This window comes from Centruroides vittatus, unplaced genomic scaffold, assembly GCF_030686945.1.
Source record: "Centruroides vittatus isolate TY-2023 unplaced genomic scaffold, ASM3068694v2 contig_417, whole genome shotgun sequence".
Classification (NCBI taxonomy): Eukaryota; Metazoa; Arthropoda; class Arachnida; order Scorpiones; family Buthidae; genus Centruroides; species Centruroides vittatus.
In genome coordinates this window covers 2,461,928-2,481,417 of record NW_027122227.1, presented here as the reverse complement: position 1 = coordinate 2,481,417, position 19,490 = coordinate 2,461,928, and the positions used below count along the sequence as shown (strand labels likewise).

At 26.2% G+C, this 19,490-nt stretch overlaps 3 protein-coding genes across 5 annotated transcripts in view; 2 read left to right on the top strand and 1 right to left on the bottom strand.

Moving 5' to 3' along the window:
* The window catches only part of LOC136976684 (histone H4), a 186,223-nt gene that overhangs the window by 8,919 nt on the left and 157,814 nt on the right, over positions 1-19,490 (top strand). The gene's annotated exons all lie outside the window — the stretch shown is intronic.
* The window catches only part of LOC136976685 (probable JmjC domain-containing histone demethylation protein 2C), a 146,212-nt gene that overhangs the window by 107,775 nt on the left and 18,947 nt on the right, over positions 1-19,490 (bottom strand).
* LOC136976678 (receptor expression-enhancing protein 1-like) overlaps positions 1-19,490 on the top strand; it is a 44,129-nt gene that overhangs the window by 7,695 nt on the left and 16,944 nt on the right. Inside the window, exons 1-3 of one of the 3 annotated variants that reach the window (XM_067272040.1) lie at positions 12,646-13,042; positions 13,800-13,872; positions 17,787-17,866. In XM_067272040.1, coding sequence (XP_067128141.1) covers positions 13,020-13,042; positions 13,800-13,872; positions 17,787-17,866 — 176 coding nt within the window. In that variant the 5' untranslated portion in view covers positions 12,646-13,019. The other 2 variants (XM_067272041.1, XM_067272039.1) reach the window with 2 other exon arrangements.

The window sequence follows — 19,490 nt, the reverse complement described above, 5'->3', positions numbered from 1 at the left end:
AATAAATTGAAAAAATTGAGTTTTTAACTTGTAATTACAAAAAAATTAATATTTTAATATTGTTAGGTATTGATTGAAATTATCACAGTTGTATATTATTGTATACAATAAATCAGTTTAGGAGTAATATTAGTAATTACTTTTTTGAAAGTTCTTTATACACTGATTCATTATTAACATATAATATATTAGATATGTTAAAATTAAAAAGTTAGAATAATAGTAAATGTATACTTATGTACAGTACATACTATTGTCTGTATGTTAAGAATTTTAGTTCTTTGTTAAAAATTTAATATTACTATACATATCAAATATCCTTGCATATTTGTAATTTTCAAATCTTATTCTGTAACACTTGAAAAATATACATATTTTATTTTGTATTTATAACTATTTTTGACTATTGTGAGATTTCTTTTTCTGTTTTTCTTTAATATACTAGTACAATTCTTTAAATCATAATTAATCACTTTTACTACAGCCAAATCATACAGCATACTTATCTCTCATTGAAATAAACTACAGTATATGATTTGCACTTTACATAAAATAGACTATAATGACTTATTTGAGAAAAACTCAGTTTATTTTGTAGGTTATAATTTCCTGATATAAGCTGCAGAAAATTGCTAAAACTAAAATAATGTTACATATCCCATATCTCCAAAGTTGTCATTGAAAATGTCACTTAATTTGTATGCAGTTTAGTTCAAATATTCCTTTTATTTTTTCACCCATTTATTTCTGTTAGATATAATTATAATTGAAAAGGTAAAAACAGACTGTTTGAGATTGAACTACCTAAACTGTATTAAGTATTGGAAATATTTAATAATTAGCCAAAGTATCCAGGATTTTCTAGAGTAGCAATGGCAAACCTTTTTCTGAAGGCAGGTCAAAATTGAATTTAAAATTTAGTAACTCCAAATTATAGGTCAAATATTTAATTTAAGTAATTAAAAGAAGTAAAAATTGCTTACAAACTTTACTCTATTTAACATTTTAATATATATCAGAAAAATAATAAACTCTATGTAAGTAAAAAATGGAAATGGAAACAAATATTTCATTTAATATAAAATCTGCTATTATTTATTTGAAGATGATTTCTATATTTGAGGTTTTTAATTAGTGGTGACCTTTAAGACTTTTCACATCTTTAGACCCTACTTTAACATCAAATATGCTAAGTTTTGAAATCTATAAGATATTTTTTTTTATAATTTATAAACACCTAATACTTTCTAAACATTCAATGTGAATATCTTTAAATTGTTGCACTGATTATGCAGTAAATCTACAGGTTATGGGTTTGCCATCCCTGATCTAGAGAACTGTAATGAAGATGCTATATTTGGATAAAAATTTTGTTAGTGTTCTCTTTAGATAATTTAGAAATTTCAATATTTAATTAATTAAAAATTTAGTTTTAATATAACCTAAGAAACAATCTAGCAGTTTAGGATTAACTTTCATTGAAGACAAAATAAATAAACTAATGGTAAACTTGCTGAATTAGGTTTAGCCAGAGATGGAATCAAAAAATGGGATAGATTGTGCTGTAGTCACAGCAGAATGGTACTCTGGTACTTTCTTTTAAAGCAGGGCAGAAGCCCTTATACCTTGTGAACATCTAGGTTGGACTTTAGACTCTGTATCTCAGTTAAAAACTAAGAAAGTTACTTCTTGCACAGTCTTTTATGCTGATTGCAAATATATAGGTCATTTTGGTGCATTTAAGCCATTTTGCAAATATTGCACCACAAAGTTGCACTTTGCTGATACAAAACTCCATAGAGTAGCAATTCAAACTTGGGATGCTAGTTAGTGCTCTGTCACTTTTTAATTTACAACTACACCCATGGATAGATTAGTTATTCATTTGAATCATCTACATTTTGTGTATTTTGAAAATAGTCACTTTTGCATAACTTTTGTAAAAATAAATTGGTTTATTAAGGAATAACATTTTGTTCTTATTTGTATAATCTATATGTAATCAATCCATGCACCTTGAAAAAATGATGGAAAGTAGCATTGTTGTGTGCAAAAAAGACAGAAATGTGCAGGATCAAGTTAGAGATATTGTTTTAAACATATATAATTATTTTAGACATCAATTTACATTACATCAATAAAAAGAGCTAGATTTATAGCCTATTAGCATTAGAATTATCAAACCATAAATCTTAATCATAAGTGAGACTGACTCACCTCTCATCAAAAGTAATATTGAAAAGTTTATATATTTAGAAATAATTTTAGAAATATTTTTAAAAAAGTTATATATTTAGAATCTATCTAACAAAAGATGATGATGATGATAATAATAATGATAATGAACACTCATAACAAAAAATGCTCACACTGAAAAAATCAACAAGTAGGCCTCCATTCCACTCGCTCAAGAAATAAGACAAGATGTGGAGGGATGGATAAGGTATTTATTGTATCTGTTATTTTCTCTTCTACTGGTGTTCCACATTTACCACACAAAAATGTAGAAACATTAAACCTTAATAAAAACATATACATGGCACTACAGAAAGCTGCAATACTGAAAATATATCACATTGTTAGGAGGATTTCTAGATGTTGACACACATACCAATAACACAGCTTAATGTTACACTTATTTGGGTAGCTATGCTTTAACTTTAGTTCGGCAAAGCACTTGGCACCAGTACCAACTGAGCATGACATTCTCAACATAATAATAATAATAGCTCTCTTGCTAGTCACCCCCCTTCTTGAAGTTAAGGAACTCTAGTTTCCAAGAAGGTTAGTGATGGTGGCAAGAGAATAAGCCTCCAATAGGACCAGCTGTGTCAATAAGATCTATGGGAAGAAATGAAGCAAAGAGTGATTCACAAGCAGTGTTGATCCATAGTGGGTGCCTGTTGAAAAGCATTGTTCTCCATGTAAAGGCAGGCTGATTTATAAACACTTGGCTTTAGATATGTAAGTAAGCCTAATTCTGTGGAGGAAAAAGCCAGTATCATATTGTTACACATTCCCAATATGATACTGGCTTAGACATCACCCATGTCAACAAGATCCATGTAAATGGATTAGGCAGAGGTTTGCATTTGAAAAATCTGCTGCAGCCATACACTACATAACCACAGCCACATACACAAACATCATATACAGCCAAAGTGCTGAGTTAGTGTGTGTTATCCAGCTATTGACCAGAGAACCATGCCAACAGATGAAATGAACTCAACGCATGAACAAATTCTACTATACCATCATGAAACTGGAAACAGGCATGACAGCCTACAGACAGATACTATTTGACAAATTCACACAAAAATACTACCATATAATCTCCTCTAGAGCAAAAGGTTGTTGTTCAGAAAAGAAGAATTATCAACTTAATCCTACAAATAACACTCGAATATATCAAACAAGTTGCAGAACAGATACATCAACACTAGATCACACAGAAGATAATATACTCACGGACAATACCTCAACAACCCACAAAATGTACAGAACATAGCATAACAAACACCAATGCAAACCTAAGAACAACAATTACACCAGACACTACAGAACGATATAGACACTACAGACACACAATTAATTAACAAAGACACAATTTTAATTCTGTATATTTAGTATACATTAAATATACAGAATTAGATTGTATACAGAAATAACAAATACTCAAAATACACACATCAAAACTTCACACTGTTTAAATACATGCATATTGCTAAAACATGCTAAATTAAAATCAACACTTCCAGACATATTGTAAATGCATTAGTTTATTCTGGTGCAGTCACCATAGTTACATATCCAAACTTTAAAACTATGGTCACAAACATACAAATCATAAGCCTGTCTGGCAAAGAAGACTAGAAATGCAAATAAATAACATTAGATAACAATTAGACAGGCTGATAAAGTACACTAAAAATAACATCAAAAATAATGAGAGATTAGGAAAATATTCAGGAAAATTAAACATGCACAACAAGAACAACAAAATGAATATTTACAGAAATGAATATATTGACAGTTTCAAATAAAAACTTGCAGCCAAGTCACAACTGAAACAATAGAAAGTGTGTATGCTATAAAAACAACAAAATAAATTATTCACACACTTTTCTACAGACAACTACATACCATACTCACAATTGCATCACAGTGGTATACCAACAGAAAAACAACTTGCAGACTACTGTTCTGCACTTTGGTCCAATCCAATCACTCACAAAAGTGAAGTAGCTGGATCAAAAAGAAAGAAGAAAACATGTAATACTCCAATTATGCCTGTGTCTTACATGATGTCCAAAATGCAATATAAAGAATACCTTGTTGGAAAACACCTGGTGCAGACAACATTCACAATTTCGGGTACAAAAAATTCACTTTCCTACATCAGGAAGTAGCCAAACATTTTTACTTACAAACAATAATCCCCAAAAATTTCTTACATAGATGTGATGACATAAATAAAACAAACCAGAGACACTATACAATACAGACCAATCACATGCCTTCCTACATTCTACAATATCAAACCAAATATCTGACTTGCTTGGACCAAAAGTTATCTGGATACAAGCTAAATACATACTTAAAATATAAAATAAACAATGAGAAGTAAAGAACAAAATTGTACTTAAATGAAAATTTATATAAGTATAGAGAATGAATGAAATGTTTTACAATGGATTCTTTACAGTTTAAAAGATTATAATTCTCTCTCTCCTTATTCTTAGCTACTGAAGAAAAAAAACCATCAATGCAATTAAGATTGTGTTAGTATAGATAAAATATTTTATTGTGAATGTGATAGAATGTTTATTGAATAAAAATTAATAGTATTAATTAATTATTGATTTATTAATCTCGTTAACAAGTTACAAGTAATGTTCTAACATTGAAAAATATTAAACATTATAGAAATCAATAAAGCACTTTTTGTAGAATAAAGAAAAATTATAAAATCTTTTTCTTGACAAGAATATTTTTAAGAGTTATTTTTGTTCATAATTATTTTTCAAATAAAATTCTAATTAATCAATAATAATAATTATTTTTATCATTGAGTATCAAAGAACTAGAGCTTATTATACTTCAATCAATAGGTGTAGTTTTTAATTTATTAGCCTGTTTCCAACTAAAATTAATAAGATTAAACCAACAGCATTAGGCAAATCTTATATTCAAATTTTAAATCTTTTATTTTGAAATATATTAATAATAAATAACACCTATAATTTCTTTAATAACAATAACAGAAATGAATTTAATTAAACAAGCATTCATCTTTAATGAATTGAATTGCCACATTGAATTCTATACAATGAAATTAATTATTTCAATAACTATAAAGTAATAATAATGTAATATATTTATAATATTATACATTATAATTTGAGAAAGTGTTAATATAATTATATTTTCAATAAATATATTATGTTCATTATTCTTAAATTAATGTTTTCATGTACTAAATTGTTGATAATCAAAATTTTTTCAAAAATGTTTTTAGGTTTAACTAATAAAACCCATTTTAAATCTAAAGAATATTTAAAAACAATGATTTCAGTTAATATTTGTGATTAATGAATATACAGGTATCACAAATATAATAACAAAAACAAATTTATTATAATTTTAACTGATGATTACTGGCAATGTATATAATAATAATTTTTATAGTGATTATAATTAAAATTTAATGAATTCCATATTATAACTTTTAGGGATTTTGGTCCTATAATTAAAAAAACAATTGATATAACCCATATAAATTCTAAGTACTGAAAACTTTCAAATATTTCAATTCCATCTTTTCAGAATCTTTAAAATTTGATCCCTTAGAATTTTAAGATTTAAAATTGTGTAACAGATGTCAAAATAAATGATGATAACTCTAACTTTTACCTGTTCTTAAAGTAGGAATACCGTATCTACTTTCATAAATCATGAGTTTTATAGATTAAGGAATAATTTTATAGTTTATTCAAGATTTCTATCATGTTAATAACTCTGTATCTTTGTAAAATTAACAATTACACAGAAAAAACTTTCAGATTTTGAGATTCTGAATACTTATTTGAATCTCTCACCTGACGTAAATAAATAAATAAAAATATTGAATTTTAAATCTGTTATAAACAGATATAAATTAAAAATATTTTTGAATATTACAAGCTGAAATTGTTATTTTATGTAAAGCAAAAATGTCTATAAAAGCAATTATTACCTTTAAAAAAAAACGCAATGTTTAATGCAAATTAATATATTTTAAAACAGTATTAAATAACTTCTGGACTTGAAAATTATAATTTTTATTTTACTTTCATAACTTTTAATTATAATAATGTTTTTAAACAAATGAGTTTTCTCCTAAATGAATCAGTTAACAACAAAAAGTCAAATTTAGTTTTAGTAAAATTACTCTGAATTGCTGATAAATTTGTACAAGTATTAGTTAACTTGATTTTAGTTAATAGGATGAGATACCCATATAAAAAGCAGAATTACTTAAGAAAAATGCTTGATGATGATAGTATTATAAGTATAAAAAATATTCAAAAATTTTCAGATACTGTGTGTAAATTTCACCAGTGACAAAATATATAGTGAAATCAGAATATAAAGAAAAATAACTTCATCTATTTAGGAGCATTCATTGATAAAGCTTAGAATAAGCTTACTGTGGAAAAAATAATGCCTTCAATTACTGTTAGAAACATAATTAGAAACATATTTGATTTTCTGCTATCTACTATTCAATAACAGTTCTCTAGTTTCAACATATACACATTACAGTAATTAAATGAAAGTTACGATCGCTTGGAATAGGCTTTGTTTCAAATTTTTGCTTTCAGATTAGTTTTATTAACTAATTAATCGAATATTAATTTACTTTGAGATACATTATTGAAATAACAGCATGATTTTTGAGGTGAATAGAAATTAAATATCATTTATTAAAAACTGAAATAATTTTATCTTAGATTTAATGCATAATATTGAGGTAATGCAAAAAAGTTAGGCTACAATTATAATTAATTACATCATATTTTGATTAATTTAAAAATATTCTATTGTGTTCAAAAGTTTATTTCTATTCTATTGTTCATTTTTCTGAATAATTAAGATAATAGGATTATGAATGTCAATTAAATATTCCCCATACAATTTAAAAATCACATTGAATTTTAAATGACTTCTAAAATCAATATTCATACTGCTTTTAAAATATAATGAATTTAAGATAGAAAAACATAAGTTTAGAATTTCTCAAATATAATTTTGTATTTATTAGCAACCTAGAAATTTATAAAAATGCTTCTTTATGTTTGTATATGATATACATATCACTAACAGATGAGCCAGTTGTTGCTCAGGCAAAAAATAACAACAGGAAAGATCAAGTTTATTAGATTATTTCATTCTTCTAACCCTTATATTATATTATTTCATTTATATAACTATGAAGGTTATCTTATGTAAGGGTATATCACACTAAGTGACCAATAAAGTAGAGTAATAAAGACTTTCTAAAATGTGTTAGATTTGTCACTCAACCCTTATTTAAGATAATGTTTGTAGTTATATAAATCAAATACGAAAATATAATAAACATTAAAATAAAAACCATATAAAAAGTTTGGTTATTTCAACTTGACATTGTCATATTTATCATGACACTCGGATGGTATGAAATGGCACAATTTCATTGGTCAATTAGACACCAATTGAAAATATAACTTAAATTTTTTAAGATATCATAATATTTCCTAATGTTAACTCTAAGAAACTGTACCATTCACAGCTGAATATCAAATGGTAATCTGCCAACAAATGAAATTTCACAAAAAAAAATGTGAAATTTCATTTGTTGGCAGAAAATATTTAACCTCGGCACTTAAATCATATTTTGTGCTCGCCGGTAACTTTTATTATGTAATATTCTTATTCGAATGCCACCATACTGCTGGGTCCAATAGAAAGAAGATACTGTTATGGAAGAGGGTTGAAATAATATGACACATTAGAATTAGTTTGGTTTATACCATATAAACATGTGAGTGATCTGTTGAGGGGGGTGCATCCTGGGAAAACTTATGTAAAGCTGGACATTACTAACATGAAGAAAACCTGGAAAACTCAGCCTGTTGGTCATGCTCAAACCCACGACTAACTAACTACCAGTGTTCTGTGGATTTATACACTCGGCTACTGGAAGGCATTTATTAGAATTAAGAAAGTACCATTCGGAAATGAAAAGACCCACGTCGTTAGATGTGGAAAATTAAATACCTATAGACTTTTTACAGGGTAACACTTTCAGTTCCATGCAGTCAAGTGAATATCATTGTGCTACCTGTTTCAGTAATGATACAAATAGCACAATGATATTCACTTGACTGCGACAATGATATAGCGCATCTATTTCACACTATATCTTTGTTACAGTAATTAAGTGAATTTAATATATATTGTTTAAAATTATATCCTTTTTTATAAGAATTATATTTAGTTTATTATTTTGTTAAATTTTTTACCAATAGATGGAGGTGTGTGTGAATCAGCAAATCAAATGTATATAGAAATTAATTGATTTACAGAAATCCAATAGATGTTTTGGGATGGGATGTATGGCATTATCTATGTTAGAAGAATATAGACATGACTGCTGAGTTTTGTAACAATTGGTCAAATGGCCTAAGAGTGTATAATAAACAAACATCCTCATTTATATATATAGATAATTTTAAATATTCAAGTGTATGCATATTGTAAGAAAAGAACCATTCACCATGATATTACTATATTTTCAAAGGGATTTTAAAATAAATTCCTACTTCAAGATGTTTATAATTAAACACTAATAAAATTACTAAATAATTAAAAACATGAAACTTTAATAAATTGAGTGTAATATGAAAACTTGATGATCTTAATCTATTTTAAATTAAATATTTATTTTATCAGATTTGAAATTGAGATTCAAATAATTGTAACATTTGAGTAAATAAATTAATACAGTATTTGAAAATTTTCTTAAAGTTTTAAACTTTTTCAAATTATCTGTAAAATTCTAAAATAACTTAAGCTTTATAATATGTTTAAAAAATTCTTAAATATTTTTGAATTACTTACAGAAATTGCTATATCAAATTCATATTGATTATAACTTTTCATAATTCTTATTTGATGGTAATCCATTTGTTATAAAATTTAAAGACTAATTTTTCCTGAAAAAAGAAAAATTATTGCATTTTGTTAAATCAAATAGACAAATATAATTCATTATTATTAATATATTTTTCTATCATTTTCTGAATTCTGTTTATATTCTTTAAACTCCAATCTAATTATATAAATAAAAATATATATTAATGTTCAGAGTATCCTTAATGTATCGTTAAATTTTTTTGCATAAATATTTTTTAAAGAGTTGAATTGAATTTGAATTTAAAAATGAATGAAAATTATTAATTTTCTTATGGAAATTCTAAAAATATTGAAATAATCTAAAATTCATATTATAACAAATATTATGAAATACTTTATTAGTTATATAAGAATCAAGATTTCACATTTGAATATATAAATGATTTAAAACTGAAAATGCCAATTAAAAATTTTCACTGTTTATAAAGCACTCAGATTACTAAAAATGCTTACTTTAATTACTTATTTTTGTCATATGTAAAAGAAATTTGCTACTGTAAGTAAAAATTACAATAATTTGTAGATAATGCAAATTTTTGTCTTAATGCTTTCAACAATATTTGTATTAAATCTGTTAAATTATAAAATTTTTTGCTGGAAGAAAATATAGATCAATGATATACATAATGGTTAAATAAGTCAAATTGTGAGTCATTATTTTTTTAAACATAAAAAAGAATCAATGTAATGTTCGTGGAATGAAAATTCTGATTCATAACTTTCCAAATAAGTAAAATGGTAGTTTTCTTTACATTTTTTGCTGATAATTGTTAAATTTCTTTGCAAATTGATAAATGTTAAATTTGCTGAATTTTGCATTAATTTTCTTGTTTTTTGTTGTATGTGTTTTTTTTTTTTTTTAGTAGTAGTTTTTCAGAATTTCTTTGAACTAAGCTTAACTAGTAGAGTGAAAAACATTCATATTTAATGTATTTCTTCAATGAGATCATATACAGGCAGTCCTCTACATTTGTACAATTTGCTATTTTGTACTTTCAATTTTTATCGATATATATGGGAAAAACACACATACTTTTATGGAATGATTCTCTCTTTCTCATGAACTATTAGTCACTAGTTTCTCCCCACCTCTCCAACATTAGCCACTTTTATTTTTGGTGTCACAGGTCTTGAGCGGGGACATCTTGAGTTAGCCTTCGTGCAGCTTGACAAATTTTTGACCATCATGGAAGAATTTGATCCCAATGGAGAGCATTTATCTCATGTATGAAAGTCAGTAGAAAAAGACACAGCATGTTACAGAACTCTTTATTAAGAAAAGAAGAAAAAGAGTACAATTTAATTATCTCTTGACAAATTTATAAAGAAAATACCAGATACTAATCAATAAAAAAATAAGTATTTTGAAAACCCTTTTTGATGTTTAAGGTGGAAACATTGTATATTTAAAAAAGAAAAGTTAAAAACTTTTTAAATATACAACCTTTTTACCTTAAAGAAATATACTGATTCCATTGTTTTAATTTTTACAAACCTTTTTGATGTTTTTTATTACATTGCTCTACTTTCGTACACATTTCAGGAACCAATTAGGTATGAAAGTAGAGGACCGCCTGTATATAGCGATTGAAAAATTTTAAATTACAATATACTGCATATTTTTATTTATATTGTAAACATTTTTCAACAGATTAAATAATAGAAATAAAAATTTTTAGAAATTTAATGTCATAATCACTGAGAGATATTATGCAATAAAAAAAATTACATGCATTCACAAAGATTCAAAACTGGTATTCTGACCTGACCTATATAGCAATAATATTAAAAAAAAACAAAGAAAAAAGTTGTTTACAATTTTAACTATTCTATCTACATACAAATAACTTCAGGTAACTCCAAATTAATAAAGTTGTTTATATTTTCATTAAATCTGATATAGAAATTCTTAGATATTTTTATCTCTTGGAAAATCTTTTAAAAATGGATCATTTATTTATTTTTAAGTTGCAAATTTGAAGATATTATTATTAGGACTAATTTTGTTAACCTAATTTTTCTCAAGGAGGAAAGACTGTTGCAAATACAACCTTATCATTTAAATAAATGTTTCTGTTATTCACTATACTTTCTTATAAACAGCTATTATTTTAAGATGATAAACAAAAATTTAATTTTTATATTATTCAATTATTCTTATCACCTTCATATTTTATCAAAAATATGTTTACAAAATGTATATATATATAAAGTTATGCATTGCAAAATCTTTGTACCTAGTGTTTGAAAACATATGTTTACTTTATTGCATGTTATATTTGTTAAACGATTTTTGTAGATTATTTAAAAAAAAATTTTTTTTAAATACTTTAAAACTGAGAATAATATACATATTTTTGCCCTTATTTACAAACTGTGGTAAGTTTTCTTTAATACTGTTTTTACTTTTTATATTATTATTATTATTATTTGAACCTAAATTACTGGTTTAATTCTGAAACAATTAAAACCAAGGATAAATAAAAGTTGTAAAATTCCCTTAGAGAATTTTTTAACCATAAAAAAATTTGAAAATTTGAATAGATAGTGCATGCGCTATGTCGTATCACTAGTGAACATGTATATTGCGCTATTATATCCATTGTGAAAGATTTTTTTCTTCGCTCCACCACCACCTACCGTTACAATTTTCCGCACAGATAACCACATATTTTGGCTACTAGCCAGGTGTAAAAAGCACTAAGTTTGTTCGAGAATGGATTTGATAAAAAAAAAAAAAAATACGCAAAATCGGTTTTTGAATTTCCACGCATAAGATATTTACTCCGTTTATTTTTCAATACCGAAGTTTCAGATATATTGATTCTATATTTAATTCACTCCGAAATGCATATATATATATTTTGTTTTTTTAATTAAATATGCATGCGTGTGTTTCTAATAATCAAAGCAATCAGGGCACGCTCTGCTGATGAATTCAAAAGGAATAACAAAAACAAGATGTAAAGGCCGTTTGTACTTTTTGTTTTCGGCGCCAGATGGCGACAGTTTCTAAGCCAGTGTATTGTAACTTCAGCAGGGTCGAATATTATCGTCAATTAGAAAATCCGCTCTGTAATTGAGGTATGCGAAGCTAATGCGAAGATAAATGTGACATAATAAAGACCGGATTGTTATAAAAGTAGAAACATAGAAAACGGTAATAATATCTAAGAAAAATATCTGATTATCGACCATCTCTTTTATAAGTTGCCTGATGAATTTCAAATGTTAAAATGTACTTTTAAAATTCATCATGTAAATTTGTTCCAAGTAGGAAAGTAGGACACGTGGTCGAGTTGAAGGTGAAGTTTATTTTCGGCTTCATCATCTGATGACTAATGTAAAAGTATAAATACGAGGATGTTTTATATGTAGTTACGCCATAGAATATAGTTCTGCATATCTTTCGAATTTTTTTGCGAACAGATAATGAGATTTAGAAACTATTACGAAGGCGATGAACTGCGTCGCTCGCCAAATGGCAGTTACAAATGTATTTTTGGATAGTTTACTCTGGAGAAGTTGTTCTATGCTGCATATCAAATTACTCTCTGAATTACTCTTCCTAGAAATTAACGGTTTTCACACAAATTTAGCAGATGCAGTGTAATTGTTAAGAGAAAAAAACAAGAGATCTTTTGTTTGCTAAATGATATGGGGGGGGGAAAGAGAAAGAAAGAGAATTTTGGCACTGCACAGTAATGATGAGGTATGCGCCCAAAATAAAGTGAGAATAAAAGGCGCTCGCACGTGCCCTCCGGTAAATTTTTAAAAGAAAATCGACCCGGATCTTCTTCATGTCTCTGTTCTGGATATTCAAGTAAGTAAGGTCCTTTTGTCCACCCTCACTCGATTCGAAACTATAGCGCGACCTGCGCAATATATCTCTTCCGTCGCATCCCGTACTCGTAATCGTTTGCCGGCCATCTTAGAAGACAATAACAAATGCGAATGTTTTCTTAAAGATTGAAGATAAACAGACTTGAAAATTTGGCATCCTTTTTGTTTATTTATACACACTTTCCGAGAAGAAATGTATTGCAAGTAAAAAAAGGAAAACCGTCTGGCATCGCTCGTATGGAGATGGAAAGGTCTGCAGCACGGTAGAATATATTGATCCGTGCACTGCAGATGGAATCAGCTGGAATCGAGACTTTTGTTTGGTGAAGAAAGGCATCGTTTTTGTTTGAAATAACTTGTCTTTTAGTACATCGTGAGATAAATATGGAATGATATACTGAATGCACTTTTCAGTTGTGTGAATCTCTCGATGATGATCGTGCCTCCGTGGTTTGTGTGGTGGACAGAAGTCAAAGGTCGTTCACAGTTTGTGGAATTGAGAATTGGGTGGCAGGTGCTAAAAGCACGTTCTGACCAAACTTGTAGTGCATTCCATCCTTGGTGCTAGTTAGTTACTAGATTTTTAGTATATGTATTTTTTAAATGCTACAATAACTATAATGGACTATGGAAAATGATTATTATTTACGGGTTACGGCAGGTAACATAGTGTTGATAAATTTGTTTACCTGTGCCTGCATACCCTTCATGGCCCAATACTTCTATTCTTGTTACAGATTAGTGTTTGGCACTTTGTATCCTGCATATGCCTCATATAAAGCAGTCAAAACAAAGAATGTGAAAGAATATGTAAGTAAAATTTTCGATCTATTTCTTTAATATTTTCATAATTTTAAGTATACATTAAAGAGAATTTGTTGTTAATTGCACTCATTAAATAGTTGTTACAAATTAGTTTGTTTTCTTGTAAATTATTGAATATTTATGCTGTTATTAATTGGTAATAATATTGTAAATAATATGTTTATTTTAGTGTTTTATTTTCTAGTCTATAATTGTTCTAATTTGATACTGTTTAGGCAGATGGCAAGGTGGCTAAGGCCATAAACCTTCCATTCTGAAAGAGCCAGATTTGAATCTGGGTCAGATCCATAGGGATTTTTTCAAGATGGGTTAGCTTGAATTTCTTGGGTTTGTTCCTCATCATATAGCTTCATTGCAAGCATGGCCAAATTATGGGGCAACTGTAATATGCTAAAAACATACTTTTAGCTCCAAGAGAGTGAAAGAATTAAATAAAACGGACATTGTTTACACACAAGATTCTTATTTTGCTTGGAAGTTTAGTCTATAAACATATCTGACTTGAAAAAAACTGAAATATATGTGAATATTTTTTTAGAAAATAAATATGATAAGATTTAAAAAGTTCATAGTAGCCCAATATAAGTTTTTCACAGATACCAAGAGAATAATATAATGTACATCTAAAAGTTTGCAAGTGATAATGCATCACAGGCATATCTCACTTTAGAGAACTTTTCTACTAAAGCACTTCTCATTTATATTCATATTTATTACTTTCAGTACTTGCTTTGCACTTAAGGAGTTTTTGGACTTTTTCTTTTACTTATTTAGTATTTTTGTACATGTTCTTATTTTTCTTAAGGTCTAATACTACTGCATACTTAATAAATAACAGTATAAATATGTTTTTAGGCTTTTATATGCACTGGCAAGTGAAAAAAGGATGTGATTCATTTTAAAGCAATAGTTGATTTATATAATGATCCAGAACCTAACCTGCCATACTAGCAAGATATGCCTGTATTCTCTGAAATATTTTATAAATGCTACAAGTTTATTTTTCCTCATCTCTCACATTTTTACAGAAATTTTATAAGAGAAATTGCATTATTAAATAATGTAATTTCTTTTTATAATTTTTATGATATAATCAATAATTAATTTAAAGATAATTAAATCTATAAATTATAGTATATTAACTCAGTACAAAAAATAAAACTGTATTAATTATAATTATTTTACAATATACTTAAGCATGCTAAAATAGAAACTTTAAATGTAATTTGTTAATTAAAAGGAAAAAAAATTGAAAAAAATGCTCAGTTCTAATTTTGATTTAATTTATAATCCATTTATTTAAGAATTTTGAAATTGTAAATGTATGTGCATGAAATACAAACAAAATTTATTTCACTTCATGTTTAGGCAGTTTTCTAGCTAAGGAGTTCTTTCTGACATTTGCTATTCTTGCAGATCTAAATATAGCACAATAAAGATCCAAACTAATGCCATGTTTAGTTGAGACAATTACAATTCATGAATGCTAAAATTGTTAAATTTATTTATTTAGTCAATTTAATAAATACTTTAGATCAATGGTTCAGAAAAAATCATTTCACAAATATTTATAATGGATAATAAAACAATAGATAAGTTGTAATTGATAATTTACAATTGAATCATATGAGTATTAAAAAATTCAGTCTTATATATTGTTGTCACTGCCTACATTTTCAAAATAGTAATTGAAAATATTCTAGGAAATATTCATAAGAGTAAATTGTAGTATATACATACATTGTACATACATAAATTTTATAAAATAATATTTAAAACTGATATCTAAAACAAATAATGTTTTCTATTACATTCACAATAAATATAAATCATTATATGAATTTTATTTCTTTAATTTATCATTGGTAATTCTAGCAATTATGCTTTCTGAAGTAACATTTAAGTTATGAATTTAAGTATTACCTCAGAAAGCATAATTACTAGAATGGACATACAAACACACATTTATGTATTTTGATTAATAAACTATCTGTACTAATCTATATGTCATATAATACATTTATATTGTCAGATAAATGTAGTAATAGATCAAATTTTATAAATAATATAATGAAAAAAGTGATCAATAAGAAGAAAATTAATAATATATTAAACTTTTTATCTTAAGATATTTCCATCTAAAAATTGTATTATACCAATCTTTTTAAAAAGATTATATAATTTCATGAAATAATATGCTTAAGTTATACTGAATTATCATGTTTGAAAATTTGAATATTTTTAATAGTTTAACCTTCAATATAATTTTACTCACCAAATAAAAATTTTTAGAATATGATTGTATTGTTTCATATATTTGAAAATTAGATGTGTTTCAAATTAAAAAACAGGAAATATCTTTAAATTCAAATTTAATCTAATTCTGTTTATTATAGTTTTAAGTATATATAATATAAAGACAAAGATGATGTATTGATTTAAAATTTTCAATGTATATATTATTAAAAAACTAAAATTTAAAGCTTAAAATTTAAAAGTTTAAAATAAAAATTAAGCAAAAATATCTTTTTCGTATAAATGATCAAATATAATCTTTCCTTTTGCATAAATTTTATTTATTATTAATACTTAAAATTATTTTCTTTAATAATGTAAAAACTCTTGTCATATTTCAGAATTATTTTAAATATTAAAATTCCAGAAACTTTTTAATATATATTTTCTAAAAAACTTAATTTATGGAAAAGTTATGAATGCAAAAATACATATTTATCAGAATTAATAATGATTTTTAAGATATTTACAATAAGCTTTTTAAATCTAAATTTATTTGATCAAAAATAATTATTAGTTATTAGTGATATTTTGAGTTAGTCAAATCCCTCTATAGTGATATTTAACAGAACATGAAAAAAATATTGTACAGAGATTTATTGTTATAGTGAGAGTTTTTTTTAGAAAGTATCACCTTCCACATTTAACATTGTTAGACTACAAATAGAGTTATTTCTACACAGTCAGACAATGTTAGAATAGAGAAACATGTAGTATTAGTCTCTTCAAGTAGAAGATTTAAGTGATTTTATTGCAAATTATTTCTACAGTATATGTTAAACATCAAAATCCAAAATCAGTCAGTTCATTTTTGCCTAGGGAGATTCAGACAAAGTAAAACTAAACTAATTTTAAAATATAATTTCTTAAAGCAAATGCTTTTTGTAATTATTTTAATAAGTGTAGTTTGCAACACATTTGTGTACAGTTTCTAAGAGAAATTTAAACTCATTTAGCATAACAACAAAGTTCTCTAAGAAATTATATAGGAGAGTCTTAGTGTTGCAAATTACACTAATTCTAAAAGTAAAAGGGCTTTCTTACAATATTATTACTTTTACTAGTAATAACAGATTCAGGTTTTGACTAACATACAGATTTACTATAATTTATAATTTTTGAAAAATTGGAAATGATAGATTCAAACCCGAAAAAAGCTAAACTGTTCTAGAAAAAGTTAGAACTGGTTCCCTTCATTGATTACAAGTACAGTAAAAAAACATGTATCACTAAATAGATTTTTGAATATTGTTCAATCAGAAATTTTTTACTTTTAACTAATAGGATTTCATAAACTATAGGAAATTACATTTCTTATCATTATATTGATAATCACTGTACTGAGATTGACTGTATATAATATTCATTAGCATGTTTATTAATATCTTAATTTATGTTTGTAATTTTTCAAAATCATATATTAAAATAATCTGATAAACAATTTTATATTTATTACAAAGGTTTGTCATTATTCTCTTTCTGTCTAATTAATAGTAATTCTCTGTGACCATATAAATTCTAAATGCTTGATTTTAACAACAAATTCTCAAATAATTAATTTTTTTAACAGAATATGTAATTCAAAGATTGAAATTATTTTTCAGGTAAAATGGATGATGTATTGGATAGTATTTGCACTTTTTACTTGCATAGAAACTTTTGCAGACATTTTTGTGTCATTTTGGTATGTTATTAGTATTTAAGTTAGAATTAAAAGTACAGTCAAACCTTGGATTACGAATGCCTCTGCTTACGAACAATTCAGTTTACAAACAAAATTTTGAATGCCATATTTGCCCCAGTTGCCGAACAAGCTACATGGTAAGAGCTGTCCATAGATGGTCATCTCCAATAGTTCCTGTATTAAATAAAGTTGGTGGCCTGACCAATCAGCACAGACCACTGATTCATGCCAAGATCACCTCGCATCATTAGATGTTATGTATGACACGAATCATCAATGACATTGCAATTTAAATTAGATTTCAATGCACATGCAGAAAAGATACTATTTCTATTTAATGGCACACGTCACAATTGAATTTAAATCAAATTAATTTGTAAAAACTGCATTAATTGGCATTTATTTATGTAATATAAATGGCATCCAAGTATTCATGTTTAAATATTATTCAATGATTATTTGAGCCTCTTGGGCCCTTAGCCACTGCAATAACCTCCTTCCATTTTTCTCTGTCTTGTAGCTCTTGCATCCACCCAGGCAGTACACACCCACTCTTTGTAGATCCCTCTGTAGTCCATCTTTCTATCACAATGGAGGGCATCCAACAGATTGTTTATCCTGAGGTTTCCCCCATCAGCACTTTGTGGGCACATGTCCTGCTTATCAGGCATGTCTCTTGGCTATAATTTGTATGATGTCATTGTAACAAATTATAGTCATGTATGTTCCTAAAATTTATGGAATGAATCAATTTGGGTATTAACCAATGAGCATCAGCCTTTGATCTTTATGGCATTCAAGTACTCATATTTAAATATGCTTAATTTAAATTAAATAACATGATACATATATAATATTATATTAATAAATTTAAATATTAATATTTAATATTTATTAATACCAAGTAGCCAATGAATTAAAACTCTGGCCTTTACACTGAAACTAAAATTCAAAATTAATTTCAATTTTAACATAACATTTCTGAAAGTGTGGGTAAAGTACTTGTTGTCAGTCTTGATTGTTGGTTATATTTTATCCAGGCAGAATTGAGTCTCTATTTATAGCACATCTTTGTAAAGAGTTAGTTTTGGTTTCAGTTTTTGTTGATGGTGATGAAACATTCTGCTTTTAATAAATATATATACATATATATTTATTAAAAGCAGAATGTTTTATCACTTATTCATTTTAAATATATATATATAAAATAATCTTATATTACATATGTAGGCATTTTTATGCATGAAATACAGTTAAAAAGATAAGCCTTATTGTATTAAGGCTTTGTTTTGGGGGTTCGGATTAATCCATTTTATATTGTTTCTTATGGAAAAATCTTATGTTTCGATGTTTCTTATGTTTCGGTTTGAGAACAACTTTTAGAAATGAATTAAGTTTGTAAACTGAGGTTTGACAGTATTTCTTTAAGAATGAAATAAATTTAACAATAATTCCAAAAATATTGAGAAAATTCAGCATAATAATAATATATCTTTAGCTTAATATATATTGCTTAATAATAATATATAGATATTTTAAGAACTTAAAAACATATTTAACATACTAAAGTTAAAAGGAAATATTTTTAAAATTTTAATGTCTAATTGCAAATTATTAATATATA